General features: G+C 38.9%; 1 protein-coding gene across 2 annotated transcripts; it reads right to left on the reverse strand.

Moving 5' to 3' along the window:
- Positions 1–247: 247 nt before the first annotated feature.
- Positions 248–22,463, reverse strand: LOC108339297 (uncharacterized). Of its 2 annotated transcripts, XM_052877305.1 has the most exons (16): positions 22,184–22,457; positions 21,952–22,092; positions 21,782–21,873; positions 20,388–20,484; positions 19,970–20,013; positions 9,429–9,517; positions 8,875–8,966; positions 8,650–8,796; positions 8,185–8,332; positions 7,961–8,037; positions 3,068–3,139; positions 1,663–1,710; positions 1,456–1,583; positions 1,206–1,359; positions 874–1,084; positions 248–683 (listed from the first exon to the last, which is right to left on the reverse strand). In XM_052877305.1, exons 1-16 carry the CDS (start codon positions 22,292–22,294, stop codon positions 634–636), a joined length of 1,701 nt encoding a protein of 566 aa, XP_052733265.1. In that variant the 5' UTR covers positions 22,295–22,457; the 3' UTR covers positions 248–633. The 2 variants fall into 2 exon arrangements, with proteins under 2 accessions (XP_052733265.1, XP_052733266.1); XM_052877306.1 differs by lacking the exon at positions 248–683 and having other exon boundaries at positions 881–1,084; positions 1,171–1,359; positions 22,184–22,463.
- Positions 22,464–23,090: the final 627 nt, after the last annotated feature.

Below are 23,090 nucleotides of genomic sequence, written 5' to 3' on the forward strand. Positions count from 1 at the left end.
TGACCCTTTCTGAGATTCTCACCTCTATTAACACTCCTTGAGTCTACCTTTATATCCAGCTTTTATAACATTGTATCAGTTATCAATGTTTCAATGTTACTTTTCCTCTTTGTAAGATACTCATACTTCAATGGCATAATTTGACACAATGATTTTACTCTTTCTTCATTCCTCTTAAATTATTATACTTGCTTACATCTAATTTATTAGCATGAGAGTTGAATTTAATGGCTTGTAAGTGAGAAGCTGCTTTGAAATATAATTCTTCCATTCCAACATTGATTTAAGTATGGCACTTCTGCAAACCTCAATGGTTACCTCCAAAAAATTACAATAAGCAAATTGAACAAAAACATCACACTACAGTAGTCTGAATATTATCCAAAGGGCCGGACAGAAGTATTGGTAGAACAAGAGTCAAAATCCACTCACTTGTCTGCTTACAACTAGAGTCATTTTAAGGAGTGAATGTTTAAAGGATAAAAAACCCAGAAATATGGAGAAATAACTAAACTGAACATGCTTATTCACGGAGGCTTAACTGGTATACAGATTAAAAAATAATATCAGAATGACCTCGAGATGACCATACACAATAATACAGAGATGGCCACTTGTAAATTTCAGCTGCAATCATCTTCTGGGAATGATATCTGAAAATGAGAAATCATGAAAAGGTGGCCCTGTAGCAAGCAACATAAAAGGTGAGTACAAATTTCACTACTGAAGAGAAATATTCACGCAGATGAGTGTGCAAGCAAGACACGAAGTGAAGCTAGAATGAAAATGATTATCTCAAAGGTACTCCCAAATGCAGAACATGTGCATGTGATGCATATGAATGAATGTCAACGGGAACACAGTATGCTTCACCTTCTTGTTCCCCTAGAATGTAAAATGGAATATGTGCAATCATCTTCTTTGAACCTTCACTCCAGTTTATGCTGCCAACTTTCTGCGCTGTACCTTGTGTAGGTCGCGAAGGCCCCAATATGGATGAACATATAGCAGGGTCTTTCATCAAACCCAGGAAATCGCATGCACGCCTCCATACTCTAGCATCAGAAATTCGAGACCGAGCCACCTGAAAAGCAAATACCAAATTAGAAAAATAGCTACATCATTAATAACCTAATACCAAATTAGAAAAATATTTACATCATAAATAACCTATTATTCTTGGTCCTGCAACTTCGACACCATACCTTGCCCAAGGATACACGTGCTCTTGGTATTAACTCTCGATGATGTGTAGCAAGCTTTGCTATGGCTGTCACAACAAAACATAAAAGCCTGGACTGTGATGACCTTCTGTAAGTATCCTTATCAAGGGATACCTCCTGTGTCATGCCCACACGACTACCAAGTAAACAGAGTAGACCAAGTCATCACAGAATTACCTAGAAATCTCTCAGCACTGGAAGAAGATAGGTGTATGCTAATACTATATCATACCTTGAGGAAAGGTTTTCATACAGAAGCAGTTCTAGACTCTCAAAAAGCTCACGGGCTTCATCTTTGTGAGATCCACCACCACCACCATGCTCCCCAATGGCCCAACATAATTGCAAGGCTAATTCTGTCTAAAGAAAATTAATGAATTTTTATGTCAAGATGGTTGTACCACCCTTCCACAAATAGTTAAAATAGTTATTGACTAACCTTGACTGGGCTGTCATATGCTTCTCCAAGTCTGTCCATTATAGGTTTCTGCAATAAATTCACATAAGGTATTTGTTAAATTCTAGGGAAGAAGTCAACATTGAGCTAAAATTATGTGTTTCTAAGAAAGCACGGGTGCCTTACCTATATTGAAAAAAGGAATCAATAAAATAAATAGGGGAGATTTGATATCCTTTATAACAAAAATATGATACGAAAGTAAATAAAAACATTTTTAATAATACATATGTAATTTTAATATTCTTGATTATATAGAATTAGCTCCTTTCTTTCTATAATTATAACAGTGTTAAATATAAAATCATTCAAGAATATCTATTTAACCACGAATATTTTTAGGAGTGTTGGATCTTGATATGGGATTAGAGCCTCTATAACTAATTGGTTAAGAGTTTGATCCCTGCAGTACCTATTCCTCTTAAAAGTAAATTTAGGCACAAGACAGTACCTATTACCAACCCGTCAAACCCAAAGGGTCTTGAATGAGGGGGAGTGTTATATAAAACTGGCTGGGGAGCCTTTACCTTGTTAAACGTATTATAACTGCAAATTAGATTTATTTATTTATTTTACACATCCTAGTCAACAAGTGGAACAAGTCAGTTTTTCTCTGTCCACATGGTTATGTGGTTGCTTTCGGTTATTATTTGAATCATTATAAATGTACTACTGCTATTTTGAATAAAATAAGTTCTTTTCTTCATTAAGATTCACCATTAAAACGCAACGTATTCTGACCCTTACTCCTCTGTTAATTTAATTTCTTTTCTAACTCCAACATACCTAATGGCTAAAGCTTATAGAAAAGCTAATTCTTGAAAGAGCCATAGCCCAACAGCATAAGCCTTCACGAGAGTGGTTCTTGACATAAGCCCGAGCTTTCTAAGATAGAAAGATCAAATTCTACATAAATCACAGCACAAAAGAAAAATGCTGCTATATTGTGCGTCATCACCAAAAATTAAATATATTCTCACATAGCACAATCTTTGATAGGTTTCTGAAATTGGAAACCTATCTCAATTCCACTCAACACACACCAAAAAGGCAGTAAAGACAGTAAACTGACTAATTCTGTATTGAATTTGGTAAACTATACAACTAAAACCTCCCAAGAGAGCCAAGTTCTCCCTCCACAGGATAAGAATGATCCTGTCTATACAAAGTAAGCAATTCAAAAACTGACTAATACAAGATATATCAGCTCTTTTATAGGAGCTACCTAACGCCTCTCCCCCTCTTTATTCCCTTTTCTCTTCCTTCTTTAAACTCTCCATATCCTATCAATCTTACAGTACACATTCATCATATTGCTATAGATCAGAAGATAAAAAGTACTTGATGTATAATCGTAAATAAAATGCAGTATATTGTCATGATATACCTTTAAAAGGGCAATGAAGTTTGGTGAACACTGAAATGTAGAGAGCATAAACTCCAAAAGTCGCTTGCGGACCTGAAAAGAATAACAGAACTTTAAAGTAACATGCATGAGACAAACTTCATTCACAAAAGAAAAATTTGAAAGGAAGAATTTAGGTATTTTTTACTTAAAGCTGGTGACCATAATATAATATTTGTTATATACTTGAACACCTTAATACTTAATGAATTTGCTGTAACCTCAGAATAAAAATGTCAGTTAATTTCTTTCCTTGGGGCTCAATTACTATAGCAAAAGGTTCTAAAAAGTGAAGAGCTTAAAATAGTAAACAATAATTGTACAGAAGCCAATAAGCACAGTGATATGATCACAGAAATAAAGATTGCATATTTATTAATACACAAAATGAAGAGTATATATTTATAATACAGAAATAAAGATCATACCTGCATTTTTAATAATGTTTACTTTTTATTCTAGTAAATTTTTGTTAAACCAAGTCTCCTTTATTTATTGTCTTGATTTGGTTTTCTCAATGTTAATAAATCCCCCTTGTTTTCATAGAAACAGATGTGAACTTCTTTGGCTTAAGCAATTTTTCTTAAAGAACTGCAATTTGGAAATGTCACTCAAATGACACTTATGTGACAATTAGGCTGCTCTTCGTATTAGCTTTAATCTTGTCTTTCAAAAAAGGACCAAACACATTGAAATTGATTGTAATTTTATTCAAGAAAACATTGCATCTAAAGACATCAAGACTGAGTTTGTTAACTCAAGTGATCAATTAACATATATTTTCACCAAGTCTTTATGGAGACCTATATATAATTAAATTTGTAATAAGATTGGTACATACGATTTATATGCACCAACTTGAGGGGAAGTGTTAGAGACTTGCCTATGAGGTCTGATTTTTAGAAAAACCCAGTCCCCTTCCTTGATATTGGATGCCTTCCGCTTTTTGTTAGTGTACTGAGCCATCCTATCTTGGGCCCTGACTAAATGGTACCTTAGTTGCTTTAAGGCTTCATCACGTGTCTGCAAGTCTTGAGCCACAGCCTCTACCAAAGTCTTCCCCGATATGAACTTCGTCAAGGTAGGTGGTAGCTGCCCGTAAACCATTTCAAAGGGGGTGCACTTGGAGGCCCCCTGGTAACTGGTATTATACCAGTATTATGAATATGTGAATCATGAATTTCTCAATTTTTTGTCTCATAATGGTATTGTTCAGGAACTAACTTGTGTTAACACCCCTCAACAAAATGGGGTTGCAGAAAGAAAGAATCGTCATCTTCTTGAAGTAACTAGAGCTCTTCTTTTTCAAATGTCTATTCCAAAAAATTACTGGGGAGAAGCTGTGTTAACTGTCACATATCTCATCAACAGGTTACCCACTCGTATCTTAAATGGCATTAGTCCTATAGAGTCTTTATTATCTTTTCTTCCTTCTTGTTCCCTACTAACGAGTCTACCTAGTCGAGTCTTTTAATGTGTTGTTTTTGTTCACTCTCATCATCCTAATCATGGTAAATTAGATCCCAGAGCTCTTAAATGTGTCTTTATTGGGTATCCTTCTAATAAAAAAGGGTACAAATGTTATCATCCTCAGAGTCGTCGCGTCTTTATCACCATGGATGTCACCTTTCATGAAACACAATCCTTTTATGTCAGTCCACCACTTCAGGGGGAGAAAGCACTTGAAGTGGATGAACTCTCCTTCTTGTCATTACCATGTTTGTCTTTGCAAGATGCCCAAGACTTGAGCAATGAAGCTACCATAGTCCACAGTGAGGAAGAAGAGGAAGAAGACATATTTTTTGGCAAAAAATATGAAAGAAGAGAACAACCCACTTCGACTCTCGAGCAAGAAAAATTGTCTACTCCGGAGGTGAGGATCCCTGAAGATATCAATGAGGAGGAGGTAAGTATTATTGAGGATTTACCCGTAAGTATTACTGAGGATTTACCCGTAAGTATTACTGAGGATTTACTCATTGCATTGAGAAAGGGAAGAAGATCATGTGCTAAATATCCTATTTCTTAGTATGTTTGCACTAACAATCTCTCTGATAAGCACAGAAGTTTTATTGCTGCCATTGATGCCACAAAAATTCCTACCTCAATCCAGGAGGCCATGAGACTTGAACATTGGAATCAAGCCATGAAAGAAGAAATGAATGCATTAGAAAGAAATTCAACTTGGGAGATTGTCGATAAGCCAAGAGACAAGGCCATAGGGTGTAGATGGATATTCACAGTGAAACATAAGGCAGATGGGACAATAGAAAGATATAAAGCTAGATTGGTGGCAAAAGGATATACCCAAACATATGGGATTGATTATGAGGAGACATTTGCCCCGGTGGCAAAGATGAATACAGTTTGAGTTATTCTCACTTTGGCTGCCCATTTTGGATGGGACTTACACCAACTGGATGTGAAGAATGCCTTTCTTCATGGAAATCTAGATGAGGAAGTGTACATGGAGATTCCCCCAGGTTTTGAAGTGAAAAATGAAAGAAACAAGGTATGCCTCTTGAAGAAAGCATTGTATGGTCTTAAGCAATCCCCTAGAGCATGGTTTGGAAGATTTACAAAAGCAATGGTTTCCTTGGGATACAGACAAAGCCAAGGAGATCATACTCTATTCATAAAGCACTCTTCTACAGGTAAACTCACTCTATTGCTTGTCTATGTGGATGATATGATTATTGCAGGAGACGATGAAACAGAAAAATTGGCCATAAAAGAAAAATTGGCAGCTCTATTTGAAATGAAAGACCTAGGAAAACTCAAATATTTTCTTGGAACAGAGGTTGCCTACTCCAAGAACGGAATTTTCATCTCCCAAAGGAAATATGTACTTGATCTCCTCAAAGAAACAGGAAAGCTGGGATGTAGAACCTCAACAGTTCCTATAGAACAGAATCACAAAATTGGAAGTGAAGAAAGTGCTCCTGTAGAGAAGGCCCAATATCAGAGATTGGTGGGGAAATTGATTTATCTATCACACACAAGACCAGACATTGCTTATGCAGTTAGTGCATTGAGCCAATTTATGCATGATCCTAGAGAGAGACACATGCAAGCAGTTGACAAAATTCTCCAATACTTGAAGTCAAGTCCAGGAAAGGGGCTATTATTCAAAAGAGAAGACACATTGACTATGAAGATATATACTGATGCTGACTATGCAGGTTCTATTACTGACAGAAAATCTACTTCTGGGTATTGTGTATTTCTTGGAGATAGCCTGGTAACATGGAGAAGCAAAAAGCAAGATAGAGTATCCCGTTCTAGTGCAGAAGTTGAATTTCGAGCCCTTGCTCAAGGAATGTGTGAAGGACTCTGGATGAAAATAATTTTGGATGATCTTAAAGTCAAAGTGGAGAACTCGGTGCAACTACACTGTGACAATAAGCCTGCTATGAGCATAGCCCATAATCCAGTACAGCATGACAGAACCAAACACATTGAAATTGACAAACATTTCATCAAAGATAATCTTGACAGAGGCTTTGTGATTACAACGCATGTTCCTACAGAACTTCAAATAGGAGATATTTTTACAAAAGGGCTTCCTCCGAGTAGATTTCAAGATCTTGTAGGCAAGTTGGGAATGATTGATATTCATTTACCAACTTGAGGGGGAGTGTTGTAATTTGAGATAATATCTTTAGAATCTTCTTAATTAGAGGAAATAGATACATAATCTTTTATTTTATTTTATTTTTCCTAGTTTTCCTAGTTTCCCTATTTCTCTTTTTAGGAGAACTAGATTATTACAAATAGAGGTATGAGAATGTATTTTTTATGATTTGAGAATAATAAAATAAGTCTTATTTTCAACTATTTCTAATAATATTGTGTGTAGAAATTCAAATAACAATAAAAACAAATTAAAAACCAGAACTTTCAAGTTCGAAACTTAAAATAACAAAACATAATGAAGGAGGTTGCTAGTTCGTGTGGGTAGGTGGGTGGACTTGCAGTCAGCGGCAGTAGCATCGTTGGCGGCAGCATCAGTGGCAGCGGTGACAGCGGCAGGTGCAACGACAGCAGCTGCCAGACTGCACAATATCGAAGGAGGTTGTTGGTTCATTGTGGGTAAGGTGGCCTAGGTCAATATTTTGTTGTAATGTTTGATTTAGGTCGAGTTGTATGGCCCAACTCAGCTTTTTAGAAAAGAAAAACAACTGGGCTGACTCCCGAGGGAAAAATAAGAAAGGAGAGAAGATTAGGGTTTCACATGGGTGCCAGCTGCAACTCCTTCCTTTTGTATGGGCACCGCACTGCCACCCAAAGCAGTCACGATGGGCCATGGGATGCCAAACTTGCATCACCACCCTCATGTTGTAGTGGCAAGCTATGATTTTGCCACCAATTCTGCCATAACAGATAACACTGATGCTATCTCATAAAAGATAAACTGGAATCTAAGATATCACCTCTAGATTTTTCACCTCTAGTGGAATACAGATAGACATATTAACCAAGGCTTAGAGAGGACCAAAATGCAAGTATTTTTGCACCAAGTTGAGTATATATGACTTTACTCTCCAGCTTGAATGAAAGTGTTATAATTACATAAATAAAGATCATATATTTATAATCACAAATACAAAGATCATATTTGTATTAATAGTAATGTTTCTTTTTTATTCTAGTATCATACCTTTATTATTAGATGAAACCAAATCCCCTTTGTTTACTAGGTTGATTTTGTTTTCTCCATATAAATAAATCACCCGTGTTGTTATAGAAATACATTCAACTCAATGTTTCAATTTTTTTTTCCTTATAGTTCAATACACCACTTCATGCATTCTGAAATGTTGGTTCTCAAAAGAAATTCTAATTCATAATGACAAGTGAAGATACAATCAATACCTCATATGAAAATATTTTGTCCGGAAATATTGTAGCATATCTCGACATGAGCAGGGGAATCAATGCACAAATCAGAGCTGAATAATTAATTATAAGAGAGAGAAAAACTGTAAATACAGCCAAGTCATATATCTTTAAAAACAGATTCTAATGACAAAATCCTCAGTATTATTGAATAACCTCAAAGTAAACAAGCATAGAAAGTGTGTGTGAACAAAACATACAATTATTGACAGTTTGCAATGCTATGGAGAAGTACACATCAAGAAGACGTGGAGTCAAGCTAAGTACTGCTTTCAGCTTATCAGAGTAAGGACTATTGACTGAAGTCTGTAATATTGCAGTCATCACTGGAGATGACCAGGGACGTTCCTGAGAGATGATAGAATTTACTTTAGGAATTTAAATGAAGCTAAATACCAAACAAAATCACAAATTTGTAATATGGCTACAATATCAAAGAGTTAGAACTCAAAATTTCATCAAACATTAAACTTTCAATGTAAAGAAAGCAATATTACTGCAAGCAAACTTATTATCAATCTTGTGTAACTATTGATTGGTAAACATGATGTGGCTGAGAAAAACTGGCTCAACAACTTCAACTTTTAGCTTTAGAATAACAGGACGAAAGGAACCAAGACAAATGGAAGTAACAACCATGACAAACAAGAAAAAAGTTAACATACAGCGATACCATCATTTTCATCCTTCAAAAGTTCAAGGAACAATGGATCAGCGACATCAATTGCACTATTATCCTCATATTCAGAATCTCCTACGCCATCTTCTATAGTTGAACCAGTATATGCCTCGTCCATAAGAGCAAGTAGCATCTGCATTGGAAATATTTATAGGGTACACTTTTGCAACACTGGCTAGACATCACTATAATTTAAAGAATCACAGGTAACCTTAGGGGCAGTATTTTTCTGAATAGAAGCTATGCTGCTCCCAATTAAGGGTCCAGAGCTTTTTTCCACCTTTTCCAATGCTACCACCAAAACTAGCAAATATGGGAACGAAAACATTGAATTTAAAAGATTTTGTCAAGGTAAATAAGAAGACACTGATTTTCAGCATATTGTCAAACTCATTACACAGAACATCTTCAATAACTACCTATTTTTCCAGATGATCCTTATTAATTACTGAAGAAAATAGTTCATACTCCCTCCTTTTCTCTGTTATTTTTGAATATTGGGGAAGGGGCCCACAATAATTATGGTTATTGCTATGGAAAATGTGTTTAAGATCAATAAGTTGGAAAAGTTAAACATAAAAATTTAGCACGGTCAACTTTTTCAAAATCTTGATTATAAATTGAATTATGCTGTTTGTAATCAAGAAAAATAAGAGAGGGAAAATGCAAAAGGACAAACAATCATAATTGAAAATATTAATCTTTCTATTGAAATAAAAAGGTAATCAAGACATAAGTGGGGATAGTAATATAATTTATACATACTTGGCAAGTCTACTAAAGATGGAAATAAGGGGAGAAATGACCCAGGTGATATCAAGGCTGGGAAGGCATTCAAAAATAGTTTCTCTAATCTGCAAGAGTATAAAAAAAATTGTTAATTAATATCTGCCCCTCCCTCCCCCCAAGCCCATCCATTAGGCACATTGCCACAAAAAAATGAGAATTACACTCCAATGGTAAATTTACATGCACCAAAGTAACACAGCACATTGAATTTAATTTCATTTAACACCGATAACATATTCTACTTGAAACCTAAGAGATAGACAAAGGTCAATCTTCAATATTCTAACATCAGGTAGCTAAATAGATTCTCTTTATCAATATTTACTATCCTTGTAAAATGAGTATATTCTAAATTTTGATGTTCCACTTCAAACCATTTTTGTCACTTGAACAGTAAAATGTTAGAAATATAATTACCATGACATATATTTTAAGATTTGGAAGCACAAGAAAGAGTACAGGATCAGCAATAGATTGTACTCACTGGTTCAGAATACGGCAGGAAAAGTATTTACCTTTTATCCCCCACACCGCAAACCAAACAAGACTGTCAGAAAATACTGTTTTTGATATTACTCATAAGAGCAATTGCTCTTAAATAGAATACCTTTGCCTTTGAGTACATGCTTTAACAATTTTTCTCACTGAAATTGGAAGATCTTGAACTGCAATGGTTACTATATTTTGTTCTTCATTAATGTCAGGTATTTTAGGTATAGGTTCAGATTCATGGACTTGTGGAATTGAATAATAGACCTTTTCCTTCGTAAGCAAACTTGTAGTGGATGGATAGCACTTTGAATTTGTTCTCCAGTTATCTTTGGGCTTCACAGAAGAAGGAACAGGACTAAAGTCGGTAAATGGTGAAGTATCAGACTTAATAGATGGTGGACTATTAATGCGACTTGATTTTGGGAGAATAAGGTTTTATGTTATGCACGAATTATCCTTATCTTAAATGCATGAGCTTTTGTCTTGAAGATAAGGTTGAAAAATAGTGTATTTTTATCAAAGGTGACATCACAAGACACAAGGAATAGTTTTGTTGGAGGGTGGCAATATTTGTATCCCTTTTGAGTAGTTGAGTAACCAATAATAAGTACTTAATAGCCCGATCAGCCTATGATTAAAATGAACATGGACATAGGATAAACATTTAAAGACTCAGGTACAAGATGATTTGTGTCCTAAAGTCCATGAATAGTTGAATGGGACTCTTATTGTCTAGTGTTTTGGAGGGTAGACAATTAACCAAATAGGTAGTAATAAGAACAACTTCTCCCCAATACTGTATTGGCACATTTTTATGGAGAAGAGAAGCTCAATTTTTTGTTCTGCCATCCTATTGCGTTGTGGGTGTTCATACAAGAAGATTTGTTGTCCTAAAGTCCATGAATAGTTGAATGGGACTCTTATTGTCTAGTGTTTTGGAGGGTAGACAATTAACCAAATAGGTAGTAATAAGAACAACTTCTCCCCAATACTGTTTTGGAACATTTTTATGGAGAAGAGAAGCTCAATTTTTCGTTCTGCCATCCTATTGCGTTGTGGGTGTTCATACAAGAAGATTCATGAATTTTCCATTGTTCATTAAAAACGGAGGACAATGTTAGGTTGAAATATCTTTGGCATTATCTGAACAGACTCTTTTAACGGTTGTATCTTTAATAATTTTAATGAAGTTTTTGAAAGTGTGGCTCACTTCAATGTTCTGTTTCAAAAGAAATACACATGACACTCAAGTGCAATCATCAATAAATATAGCAAACCAACAAGTCTCAGACTTGTTAGGAATACTAGAGGGACCCCACATATCACTATGTATTAATGGAAAGAGAGCAACCATTCTTTTATTGCTAAAGAGAGGGAAGGCATGATAGGTTTCTGATAAAGAAACCTATTCGAGATCCTCTAGAAACAACACTTAGGCGCCAAGAAAAACAGAAAGAAAGCAAACTGTGCTGTATATTATTCACAAAGTCCCGTCTGTACACTCACACAAACCAGGGCTTAACCCCTTCAACAGGCTTGATCCTGTTTAACTAACAACTGCCAAAAAGTCCCCCCAGCAACTAACCCCTCTACAATTTATATTCTCCAATTCCCGCCCTACCCAACTGTTATTACAGTTGGGTTACTCAACTAACTCATTAACTCATTCTTTTCCTTCTCTCATAAACCTTCCAACTCTTCTCATTCCTAACATTGCCCTCTGCCTGAAGTTCAACCTTGTCCCCAAGGTTGAAATCGGGGTACTGCTCTCTGATAACCACTTCATCCTCCCATGTTGCTCCTTCCTGTCCGCCATCCTGCCATTCAATTAACAGTTGGGGCACATTCTCCTCTCCTCGTTGTGTGACTCTTCTCCCTCGAACATTGATGAGCCACCAAGATGGTCCGTCGGCCTGCAATTCTGGAGGCAATTCCTTCTCTACCTGCTGCTCCCCTATTGCTTTCTTCAGTTGGGACACATGAAATACAGGGTGTATGCGTGCTGTCTCTGGTAACTGAAGTTTATAGGCCACTGCTCCCACTCTTTTAAGCACCTGAAATGGCCCAAAAAATCTGGCTGCTAATTTCGGATGAAGTCTGGTTGCCATAGAAGTTTGTCGATGGGGCCTGATCTTCAAGTATACTCAGTCCCCTACTTCAATATTTGAAGGTCTCCTCTTCTTGTTGGCCTGTTTTACCATCAACTCTTGTGCCCTCTCCAGGTGGAACTTCAGTTGTCGGAGAGCTTCATCCCGTGTCTGCAATTCCTGATTCACTGCCTCCACCAAAGATTCTCCCGGTATAAATCGTTGCAGGGATGGAGGTGGCCTTCCGTAGACTGTTTCAAACGGTGTGCACCGGATTGCTCCCTGATAACTGGTATTATACCAGTACTCAGCCCAAGGTAAGACCGTCATCCATCCTCTAGGCTGCTCTGAACAAAAACATCTAAGGTATCCCTCCAAAACACGGTTCAGAACCTCTGTTTGGCCGTCGGTCTCCGGGTGATAAGCGGTACTCATATTCAGTTTCGTGCCCTGCCCTTTAAACAGCTCCTGCCAAAAATTGCTGAGAAAAAGGGGATCCCGATCACTCACTATTGATCTCGGAATGCCATGCAACTTGACTATTTCTTTGATGAATAACTCTGCTACCATTTTAGCTGAATACGGATGCTTGAGTGGTATAAAATGACCGTATTTACTTAAGCGATCTACTACCACTAGTATAGCATCATATCCCTAAGATTTTGGAAGCCTCACTATAAAATCCATGCTTAACTCTTCCCAAATGGCATTTGGAATAGGCAAAGGTTGCAGCAACCCCTGAGGAGAAGAGGACAAATACTTGTGCTGCTGACACACCAAGCACCCCGCCACATACTCCATTACCCTCCTCTTCATATCAACCCAGTATGAAGATTGGGCCAACCTCCGATATGTCCTGTAAACACCCGAGTGTCCCCCTATTTGTGTAACGTGGAACTCTGCCATTAATCTAGGAATCCACGTGGAATTGGCTGACAAAACTAACCTTCCTTTATAGTGTAACCTGTCCTGCTCCAGGGTATAAGCTGGATGGGTATTTGGATCCCTTCTCAAATCGTCCATTACCCTTTTCAACTTGTCATCTTCCTCCACCTCCCTTAAGATCTCACCAAAGTCCTGCCAATACGGCCTGGCCATCACTCCCAACTCTGCAACATCTTCCTTGTCTCCCTCCTCCCTCCTTGATAGGGCATCCGCCGCTCGGTTGGTAGCTCCTGCTTTGTAAACTATCGCAAAATCATATCCCAACAATTTAGCAATCCAATTTTGTTGGTTTTGAGTAGTTATCCGCTGCTCTAACAAATGGCGAAGGCTTCTCTGGTCGGTGTGCACCACAAATCTTTGCCCCAGTAGGTAAGGCCTCCAGTGCTGTATGGCCAATACCAAGGCCATCAACTCTTTCTCATAGATGGATTTGCTCAACGTTCCTGCTGATAGTGCCTTACTAAAGTAGGCAATGGGTCGTCCTTCTTGAGTCAACACTGCCCCCACACCCATGCCCGAGGCATCACATTCTATATGAAAGGGTTGGTGGAAATCTGGTAAAGATAACACTGGAGCTGTCGTGATAGCCTTCTTCAACTGTTGCATAGCTTCTTCAGCCTTTTCATTCCATCCGAATTTCCCTTTTTTTAATAATTCCGTCAGGGGCTTGGCAATCTTCCCATAGTCTTTCACAAACCTCCTATAATACCCTGTCAACCCCAAAAACCCTCTTACTCCTTTGACTGTTTTCGGTCTGCTCCACTCAGTCACAGCTCTCACCTTCTCAGGGTCCATCTCTACCCCCTGACTTGATATTGCATGCCCCAAGTACCTAATCATGGTTCGCCCAAATTCGCACTTCTTTTGGTTTGCCACCCAGTGGTTCTGCTCTAGAGTAGCCAACACCACGGTAACATGTTCAAGGTGCTCTTTCCAAGTGGTGCTGTAAACCAATATATCATCGAAGAATACCAAAACACACTTCCTTAGATAAGGCTGAAAAAGGTTGTTCATGGCATTCTGGAAAGTAGCCGGGGCGTTTGTAAGGCCGAAGGGCATTACCATAAATTCATAATGCCCTTGGTGTGTCCTAAAGGCCGTTTTCTCCACATCTCGCACTCCCATACGGATTTGATGATAACCCGCTTTCAAGTCGATCTTTGAAAAGTAACAGGCCCCCCTCAACTCATCCAATAGCTCCTCAATCACCGATATTGGAAATTTATCTGGTATTGTGGCACGATTCAACGCTCTGTAGTCGACACAAAACCTCCAACTACCGTCTTTTTTCTTCACCAATATCACCGGGCTCGAATAGGGACTGTGGCTGGGTCTAATCACCCCTGTTTTGAGCATTTCCTGGACTTGCTGCTCGATCTCCTCCTTCATCACATGTGGGTACCTGTAAGGTCTAACATTAACCGGATCTATGCCCTCTTTGAGAGGTATGTGATGCACCATGCCACGATCAGGAGGGAGCCCCACTGGATCCGCAAACACTTTTTCATACTTGCTCAACAACAACTCCAACTCCCTTCCTTGGCTTTCTGTCAAAAGCTGACATTTTTCCCCTCCTTCTTTTGACTCTAAGTAACCACACTCCCAGATCAGCAACCACATCTCTGCCTCGACCATTTTCAGCAAAGCCTCCGGTTCCACCATTTTCCTTTCTAAGGTTGGATCTCCTTGAATTCTCACCTTCCTCCCCAACTGATGATATGCCATTGTCAGTTTACTCCAGTCCAAGGTCACTTCCCCTAATTTCTCCAACCATTCCACTCCTAATATTACATCCACCCCTCCTAACTCAAACAAGTGAAACTTCTCTACCACTTCTACTTCTCCCAACACAATTCTCACCTCCTCACAGCAGCCCCCTGTCTTCTTTTGATAACCGTCTCCCAAACTAACCCTGTAAGGTGGGGTCTCCACCACGGTCATTCCCATTTCTTCCACTAACTCCTGGCGTATAAAGTTGTGGCTAGCGCCATTGTCAATGAGAACCAACACTTCTCGACCCTCTATCCTTCCTTTTAATTTCATAGTTTTTGGAGATGTTAACCCCCCTGCTGAAATAGCAGATAACTCCATCTGGGACTGATCCATCTCATCCCTAGCTTCGTTCACCTCTTCCTCCTCCTCTTCAGCAAGAATTAGCATCCTCAATCCTCTTTCGGGACATCTATGCCCAGGGCTAAAAGGTCCCCCACATCGGAAACACTTTCCCTCCTCTCTTCTTTTTATGAATTCCGAATAAGGTAAGTTTCGGACACTTCTTCCTCTTCCCTCTCCATTAGGCCTGGCAAACCCATTCACTTGGTTTGTCTCCCTCCTAACCGATCCCACACTCTCTGCGGTTCCCCCTCGTCCTGGTACCTCGCGACTGAATTCGCTTCTGGTAGCTACCCTCGTGGTTCCTCCCCACACACTAGCACCCTTGGTCGACTGTCCCCCACTGACTTTGGATTGGGAGCACAACTTCTGTACGTCCCGGGCGATCCGTATAGCCGTCATTAGATCTTGCGGGTCATGGGGTCTCACGCAATCGCTTATTTCCTCTTGCAATCCCGCCATAAAATATCCCAGGAGCTGTTCCTCTGGAATTCCGGTCGTCTGCCCCACCAATACTTCGAAATCCCTAATATACTCGCTTACCGCGCCTCCCTGTTTAATGGCGGCCAGTCTCTCATAGACGGAACCTCGACCTCCTTCTCCAAATCTGATCACCAACGCTCTCTTCAATCCCTCCCACGATCTGTTCCGGGTTTTTTCTCTCCAAAACCGAAACCAGTACGCAGCATATCCTTCCATACTGATGAACGCCAACTGCACTTTCTCGTCCTCAGCCACCCCCTGCACTTCAAAAAATTTCTCCGCTCTACTTATCCAGATCAACGGGTCGCCTCCTTCAAACCCCGGTAATTCTACCCGTTTCCTCCAATTGGGAGGGCATTCTTGATTTCCCTCTCGTCTCCGTTCTCGGTCTCCTTCGGCTCCGCCACCGTTGTCGTTCACGGACGACTCACTAGCTCTTTGGCGGTTTCCATTTGGATCGCGATTGCGGTCCCCCATCATCCTCACAATCGCCTGGATGTCTTGCCTCATCGCCTCGTAATTCTGTCTCAGTGCCCCCGTATCTGCCTTCGTCTCTGCCATTGCGATTTCCACCGCTTCTAACTGTCCTTCCATCGCCACCACTCTTCCCTCCATTCCGCGCCCACTCTACTCCTCCAATTGGGATCCGGCAGGTCGGACCAATTGATAGGTTTCTGATAAAGAAACCTATTCGAGATCCTCTAGAAACAACACTTAGGCGCCAAGAAAAACAGAAAGAAAGCAAAATGTGCTGTATATTATTCACAAAGTCCCGTCTGTACACTCACACAAACCAGGGCTTAACCCCTTCAACAGGCTTGATCTTGTTTAACTAACAACTGCCAAAAAGTCCCCCCAGCAACTAACCTCTCTACAATTTATATTCTCCAATTCCCGCCCTACCCAACTGTTATTACAGTTGGGTTACTCAACTAACTCATTAACTCATTCTTTTCCTTCTCTCATAAACCTTCCAACTCTTCTCATTCCTAACAAGGCAACACGCTTGTGCTTTGCAAATTCACAAGTATCACGATGAAACATTTTTACATCAATTTTTTTTAAATAAATTAAGAAATATAATTTCTGGGGTACTGAATGATGGATGACCTAAGCGTAGTTGGTAGACCAGATTTTTCTCTTCATTAGAGAGTGGTTTCTGACAGCAAAGACAAATGACTCTTAGTGCTACACATCTTATTAGTATCCTCTAGAAGGTAGAGCCCATTGTCTTCCTTATCAAGTCTAATCATCTTCCTTATTCCCTGATCCTAAAATTGGCAGGTTGTAGGGTTAAAAAACACTAAACAGTGTAAATCCATTAAAAGCTTGTGAAAAGAAACCAAAATGGTAGATAATTTGGACACCTATTAAACATTCTTCAGAATAAGATTTTGGTTTATGAAAGTTCCATGTACAAGTGCAATATTTATGTTGCTTGGAGAAGGTTTATAAACCTAGTAGATGATTGAGTCATGTGGTCTGGGGCCTCCATAATCAACTATCTAGACACCTTCTATAGAGGAATTTTAAGGCATTGAGGGCATAGGAGTAAGGACTATTACCTGAGTCTGCAGGTTTTGTTAACATGTCCAGCAACCCCTTTTAATTTCATAATCTCCTCTATGTTGAATATTGTAGTGAGCCATGAAGAATTGCCTTCTACTCGGCCTAGTGGTGCCATATGGACTTTAGTATGTCCTCCACCTTGAATTCCTTTAGGTGTCCAGTTTCAGTTTGGATTTGGAAGCTTCCCATGAAGTTTCCCGCAGTTATCTTGAGTGTGTCATGACCACTTACAATAGGTACAACAAAGGGACTCTTTATCATCTCCTTTAGGTATATCAACTCCTCCTACTTCATTTCCAAAGTAAGTGAGTTGCCCTTGCCCAACTGATAGGATATAATGTGATAGGTTATAATGGGTAATGTGTGCAGAATAAAAGGAAATAGTTTAGGAATTAGTTGAGTTTTGGTTAGTTGGTTGGGGAGCCTTTATAAGAAGGCAGGGAGCTTGTTAGGGAGCTTGTTAGGGATCTTGGTAAGAATCCTAACTATCTCCCTTACTCACAAACTTCAGTAAACTAACAGCAAGAATTGGAAAAAGAAACGTCTTGTATTCACATCAAAGAATCAAGAATACAATTGGGAAACCAGGAGCTTAACCTCCTTCACCAGGTCTGAACTAGTCTACAACTCAAAAGTACAAAACTGTCTAACTGAAAACAATAAAAGAGGTCCTTTTATAGAGACCCTTTTCCCGCCCCACTTAACTGTTTAACAGTTAAGTACTCTTCCTCACCTTTCGCCTCTCATAAACCCTCCATGTCCTAACATTACTCCCCCCATGAGAAGCAACCTTGTCCTCAAGGTTGAACTCTGGAAATTGTTCTTGCATCACCATACGATCCTCCCACGTTGCACTTTCCACCCCTCCGTCTTGCCATTCAATCAGCACTTGCTCTCGTTGGTCTTCTCCTTGCTGCTGAACCCGTTTATCTAGCACCTTGGTTGGCCAGCATGACGGTCCACTCATTTGTAAGTCTGCTGGTAACTCCTTCTCCACCTCTGAACTGTGTTTCTCGGTTCCTTCCTCCATTTCTTCTCTTTCCTTTCGTGACAAAGCGTCCGCAACTTTATTGGTGGCTCCCGTTCGGTACACAATCTCGAAATCGTAGCCAAGGAGTTCAGCAATCCAATGTTGTTGAGCTTGAGTGGTTATCCTTTGTTCCAACAAAAATTTCAAGCTCTTTTGGTCCGTGTGCACGGCGAACCTCTGGCCCAGCAAATATGGCCGCCAGTGCTGGATCGCCATCACCACCGCCATGAGCTCCTTCTCGTAAATCGACTTCCCCAACGTTCCCTCTGACAACGCTTTGCTAAAGTATGCTATGGGTCTCCTTTTCTGCGTCAGCACCGCTCCGATTCCCACCCCTGAGGCGTTGCACTCTACGTGGAAAGGTTGCGTAAAGTCCGGTAACGCTAGCACCGGTGCTGTCGTCACCGCTTCCTTTAGTCTTCCCATCGCCTCCCTGGCCGCCTCTGTCCATATGAAATTTCCCTTCTTCAACATCTCCGTTAGCGGCCTCGCTATCTTGCCGTAATCTCGTACAAATCGTCGGTAGTACCCCGTTAAGTCCAAAAAACCTCTTAGAGCTTTCAACGTTCGCGGTTCTTCCCAGGCAACGACCGCCTCCACTTTTCCTTCATCCATTTCGACCCCTCTCCTTGTTATAACATGCCCCAAATACCCGATCGATGTTCTCCCGAATTCACTCTTCTTCCTGTTGGCCACCCACTGTTGTTTTTGTAAGCGGTCCAGCACCATGTTCACTTGCTGCAGATGCTCCGCCCATGTCGCGCTGTACACGAGGATGTCGTCGAAGAAGACGAGAACGAACTTCCGCAAATACGGTCGTAATAGCTCGTTCATAGCGCTCTGGAAAGTAGTGGGCGCGTTGGTGAGGCCGAACGGCATTACCAGGAACTCATAATGCCCCCAAGTGGGTCCGGAACGCCGTCCTCTGGATATCCACCTCTCCCATCCGGACCTAGTGGTAGCCAGCTTTGAGGTCCACCTTCGAGAAATACCTCGCTCCTCTCAGTTCGTCCAACAGCTCTTCGACCACCGGTATGGGAAACTTGTTGGGGACGGTCGCTCGGTTGAGCGCTCGGTAATCTATGCAAAATCGCTAGCTTCTGTCTTTCTTCTTTACGAGAATCACCGGGCTGGAGTAGGGACTTATACTTGGTCGAATAATCCCTGCATGCAACATTTCGGCCACCTGGCGTTCGATCTCCTCTTTCATGACATGTGGGTAGTGGTATGGGCGCAAGTTGACAGGGTCGGCCCCATCCTTTAAAATGATCTGATGTCTCTCTTCCCTGTCAGGAGGCCTCGGAGCATGGTGAAAGAAGGAATGAAGGCCTCGGAGCCAAATTGTTAGTGATGAACCCTAATTTGGTGATGCTTAATTTAACATCTCAGAAACCCTTTTTTTAATGTTTTAATTACACATTTTCCACCTAAGAGACTCTGCATATGCCACGTAATCTAATGATTCTAGCTCACACTGACAACTCACCTAAAATTTAACCCTGTTAACCCAATTTAACGGCAGGGACCCAATTGCTTCAATTTTTCACTTTTAGGGATCCAATTGAGAAAAAAATAAGAAAGGGATCTATTTGAAAAAACTCAACATAAATAGAGACTACGAGAATAATTAAACCTAAAATATACTATCAGCCTCTTAATCCTCCAAATTATCCTCTTAAATTAGGAATACAATTAATTCCTAATTATGTATTTAAAATTGTACAGGGAAATATTAACTATAAGATAAATCATGGGATTCTGACAAGGAATGAAAAATTGGAAGAAAAATGGGTACATACCTTTCACCATTCCAAGCAATCAACTTTAATAACAATGGAAAAAACTGCCAAAAGAATAATTAGATATAATATCAGATAGAAACATGCTATTATTATTTCCAAAGCCCAAGGGAACAAGTTCCTTAATCAAGAGGTTAATTTGAATGCATCATGGTCACATTCAAGTTAGACTATAGAAGTTCAGTATCCTTAGAGAGAGATATATGACTCTTGGAGCCCGAAACAAAGCTGAAATAATATAACTCACCAGTGACATTTTTATTAGTGTCATTATGACGACCTCACTTAATAACTAAAAATATCCAACTAAACAGAACACTCATTGAGCAAATATTTCCTCATGATAATTATAAATGTTTTAGTTTCATTCCATGAAGCATTTTTAAAAATGCAAGGAGCTACAGAACTTCAGTTACACCTGAGGTAATAAGTTAGGGAAGGAAGTTAGAAGCTTCTTCTTGTTGTTGATGAGAAATTCAAGTGTTGCTTCTGCAACAACAGGATCAGCAAACTCCCTGCAACAGGATACAAATAATTTTGTAGAATTATAACCTCATTTTAATGATATTACATAGTCTTAAGACCTGTTCAGTAAAGAATTGAATCAGACGTAAATTTTGCAGTGATAAAATAAAAAATTTCAGCTTTTATTTACTGTTTGGTTGGTCAGGAAAAAGAAGACAAAACTTTCACCCAATTTTGGCGGAGTAAGCAGTCTTTGAGACAATAAGTAATTTTCTTCACTCTCAGGCTCAAGAAGTCCACACAAAATCACCAAGAGTCCTGTTAGGTTTCTTGCTAGAAGAAACCGGTTCCAAGATGTTTTCACTCACAGAAAACACAAAAAAACACCCTCTCAAAACTGTATATGCCTCGTTTATTCGTTTCGCAGCAGTCATACAATAAGGGATGATGTTTCCCTTCTCACAGTACTCTAATAATCCTGTCTATACTCTCAACATACCAAAAACGTCCCCCACAACAACAAAATCCCACCTATATATAGTCTTCCTATTAGGAAGACTATAACCTCCTAACCAACCAACTAACTATTTGTTTTCTTCCTTCTTACATAGACATTTAATTTCCTAACAAGTTCCTAATATTTCCATCACATCTATCCTAGGCTTGCTTCTCTGAGTAGGTGGCACAAGGAAACAATGATGATGAAAAAGAAATATTGCTAAAAAATATTTAGTATTTTATTTTTTGGCTTTCCTGGTCTTCTACTGATGTTCATTACTATAATACTGTATTTCTTCCATCAAACTATCAAAATTATGTTCGTGAACCACTTATGGTTGATCAAGAATTGTAATCCCAACCAAAACTGATCAAAATTAATTTTACATAAATTTAATCTTGACATCTATATACAATGCTAAAGACAACTCACATCACATGTTTTTAACATTGATATATTGAAAATCGTCTAAGCACTGATTTTGTAAAAGATTTTTATACTCTCACACCCAGTTACAAACTGATATACAGGAATAGAAAGAAAAAACAAAAAAAGCGAAAGCTTCTTCATAAGCTATAAATTAACTTATGTACAAGTTATAAATCAACAATATGGAGAAGCTAATGGGGGAAAGTTTCACACAAATAGCTGATTTAAATTTAATTATTACTTACGAAGAAGTTGTTTTTCCTTCTCTAACTGGTTTTAGACGAGTTTATCCAAATAGAACTTCATAACATTGCTAACTTTTCCACTAATTATCTTAAAAATAATGCTGATTCTAATCCGCTGTTTGTGTAAAATAACTTCCGCTTGCAATGCATAGAAGTTAAACTCTATAAGATCACCTGCTCAAGCACGACCGAAAAAATGTCCTAAGACTAGGATCAGCATCGTGAAGAACAATCTCCCCAAAGTCTAGGTAAAACTGAAGAATTGCCTGAGAAACAATTGCGTAGACATTAAATCGAATCAATATTTACGATAAAATCGACAACTTATTTTAAAAAAAAATTACAAGCAAAAGAAGGCCATTGGAGGTTCGAGATTGAGAGAGGGAAGCTGCAGCGCGCTGGAAAATCTTGTTAACGGAGGTATAAACCCTAGCCACCAAGTCCTCGGAATTCTCGGTCTTGCATAAAGCATGAAGCTTTTTCACCTAATCAAAATTAAAGCAAGAACAAAGTTAATATTTAACAATAAATAGAGAGAGTATAACGGAATGAAAATGTAAGAATTTGAAGAGTTACGGAAGGAAGAAGGGAAGGATCAGAAGCGGGATCGTTGGCGGTGTTAGAGTCTCTGCCACTGACAGAGAGCTTCCGGAGGTGAAAATCCCAACCTAAGTCCTTCTCTGACATTGTTTTTGCGACGAAAGATCGAATTGAAGGAGCAGCAACAGAAACTCTATAGACTATGAGTAGGACAAGGTTCACCTGTATGATCTTCTTCCATAATTTGACACGAGTGAGCACTACTCTTCAGAACCGTATGATAAAAAAATGAGGAACGATCCAAATAATCTATATATCTAACAAAATCAAAATGGTTGTTGCAGTTGTTTCTTCTTTTATTACTACCAGCTGTTAAATATGCAGCTTGAATTTTCAAAAATTTTCAATACAGTGTGGTGTGTATTTACTTTTTATATTATATTAAAACTAGTTTTAAATTAAGAAGATAAAAGATTTTATCAATATAATATTTAGAATTCACGCTCAATCAAACTCTATATAAAAAGATCTAGAAAAGGCAGAAATCACAACTCATTCATTCTCAGACTCCTCTATTGGAAACAAGCATCCACCACTCCTCACATTTTTATTGTACCATGTGTTTCACTCCATTCATGAAAGGCTAAGCTTCTAGGTCTATTCCACTATAATTTCATTATGGATTCTGAGGTTAAGTTGAATTAATGCAATTGTTTCTTTTGATTATTGATTTGAGTTTCTCTCTTTTTATGTCTTTCATCTCTTAATCATATTTAAAAAAATGATTTTTGCATCATAAGGTGTTTTAATCTACATGCATATTAAACATATGAGTTCAAGAGTTTCTAGGTTTGATTGACAATTTACTTTGATTGAATTTAGAAACTTTCATATGATTAAATGAGTTTTTGCTACTAATTGAGAATGTACTTTGGTTGGTGGT

Source organism: Vigna angularis, chromosome 5, assembly GCF_016808095.1.
Source record: "Vigna angularis cultivar LongXiaoDou No.4 chromosome 5, ASM1680809v1, whole genome shotgun sequence".
NCBI classification, from domain to species: Eukaryota; Viridiplantae; Streptophyta; class Magnoliopsida; order Fabales; family Fabaceae; genus Vigna; species Vigna angularis.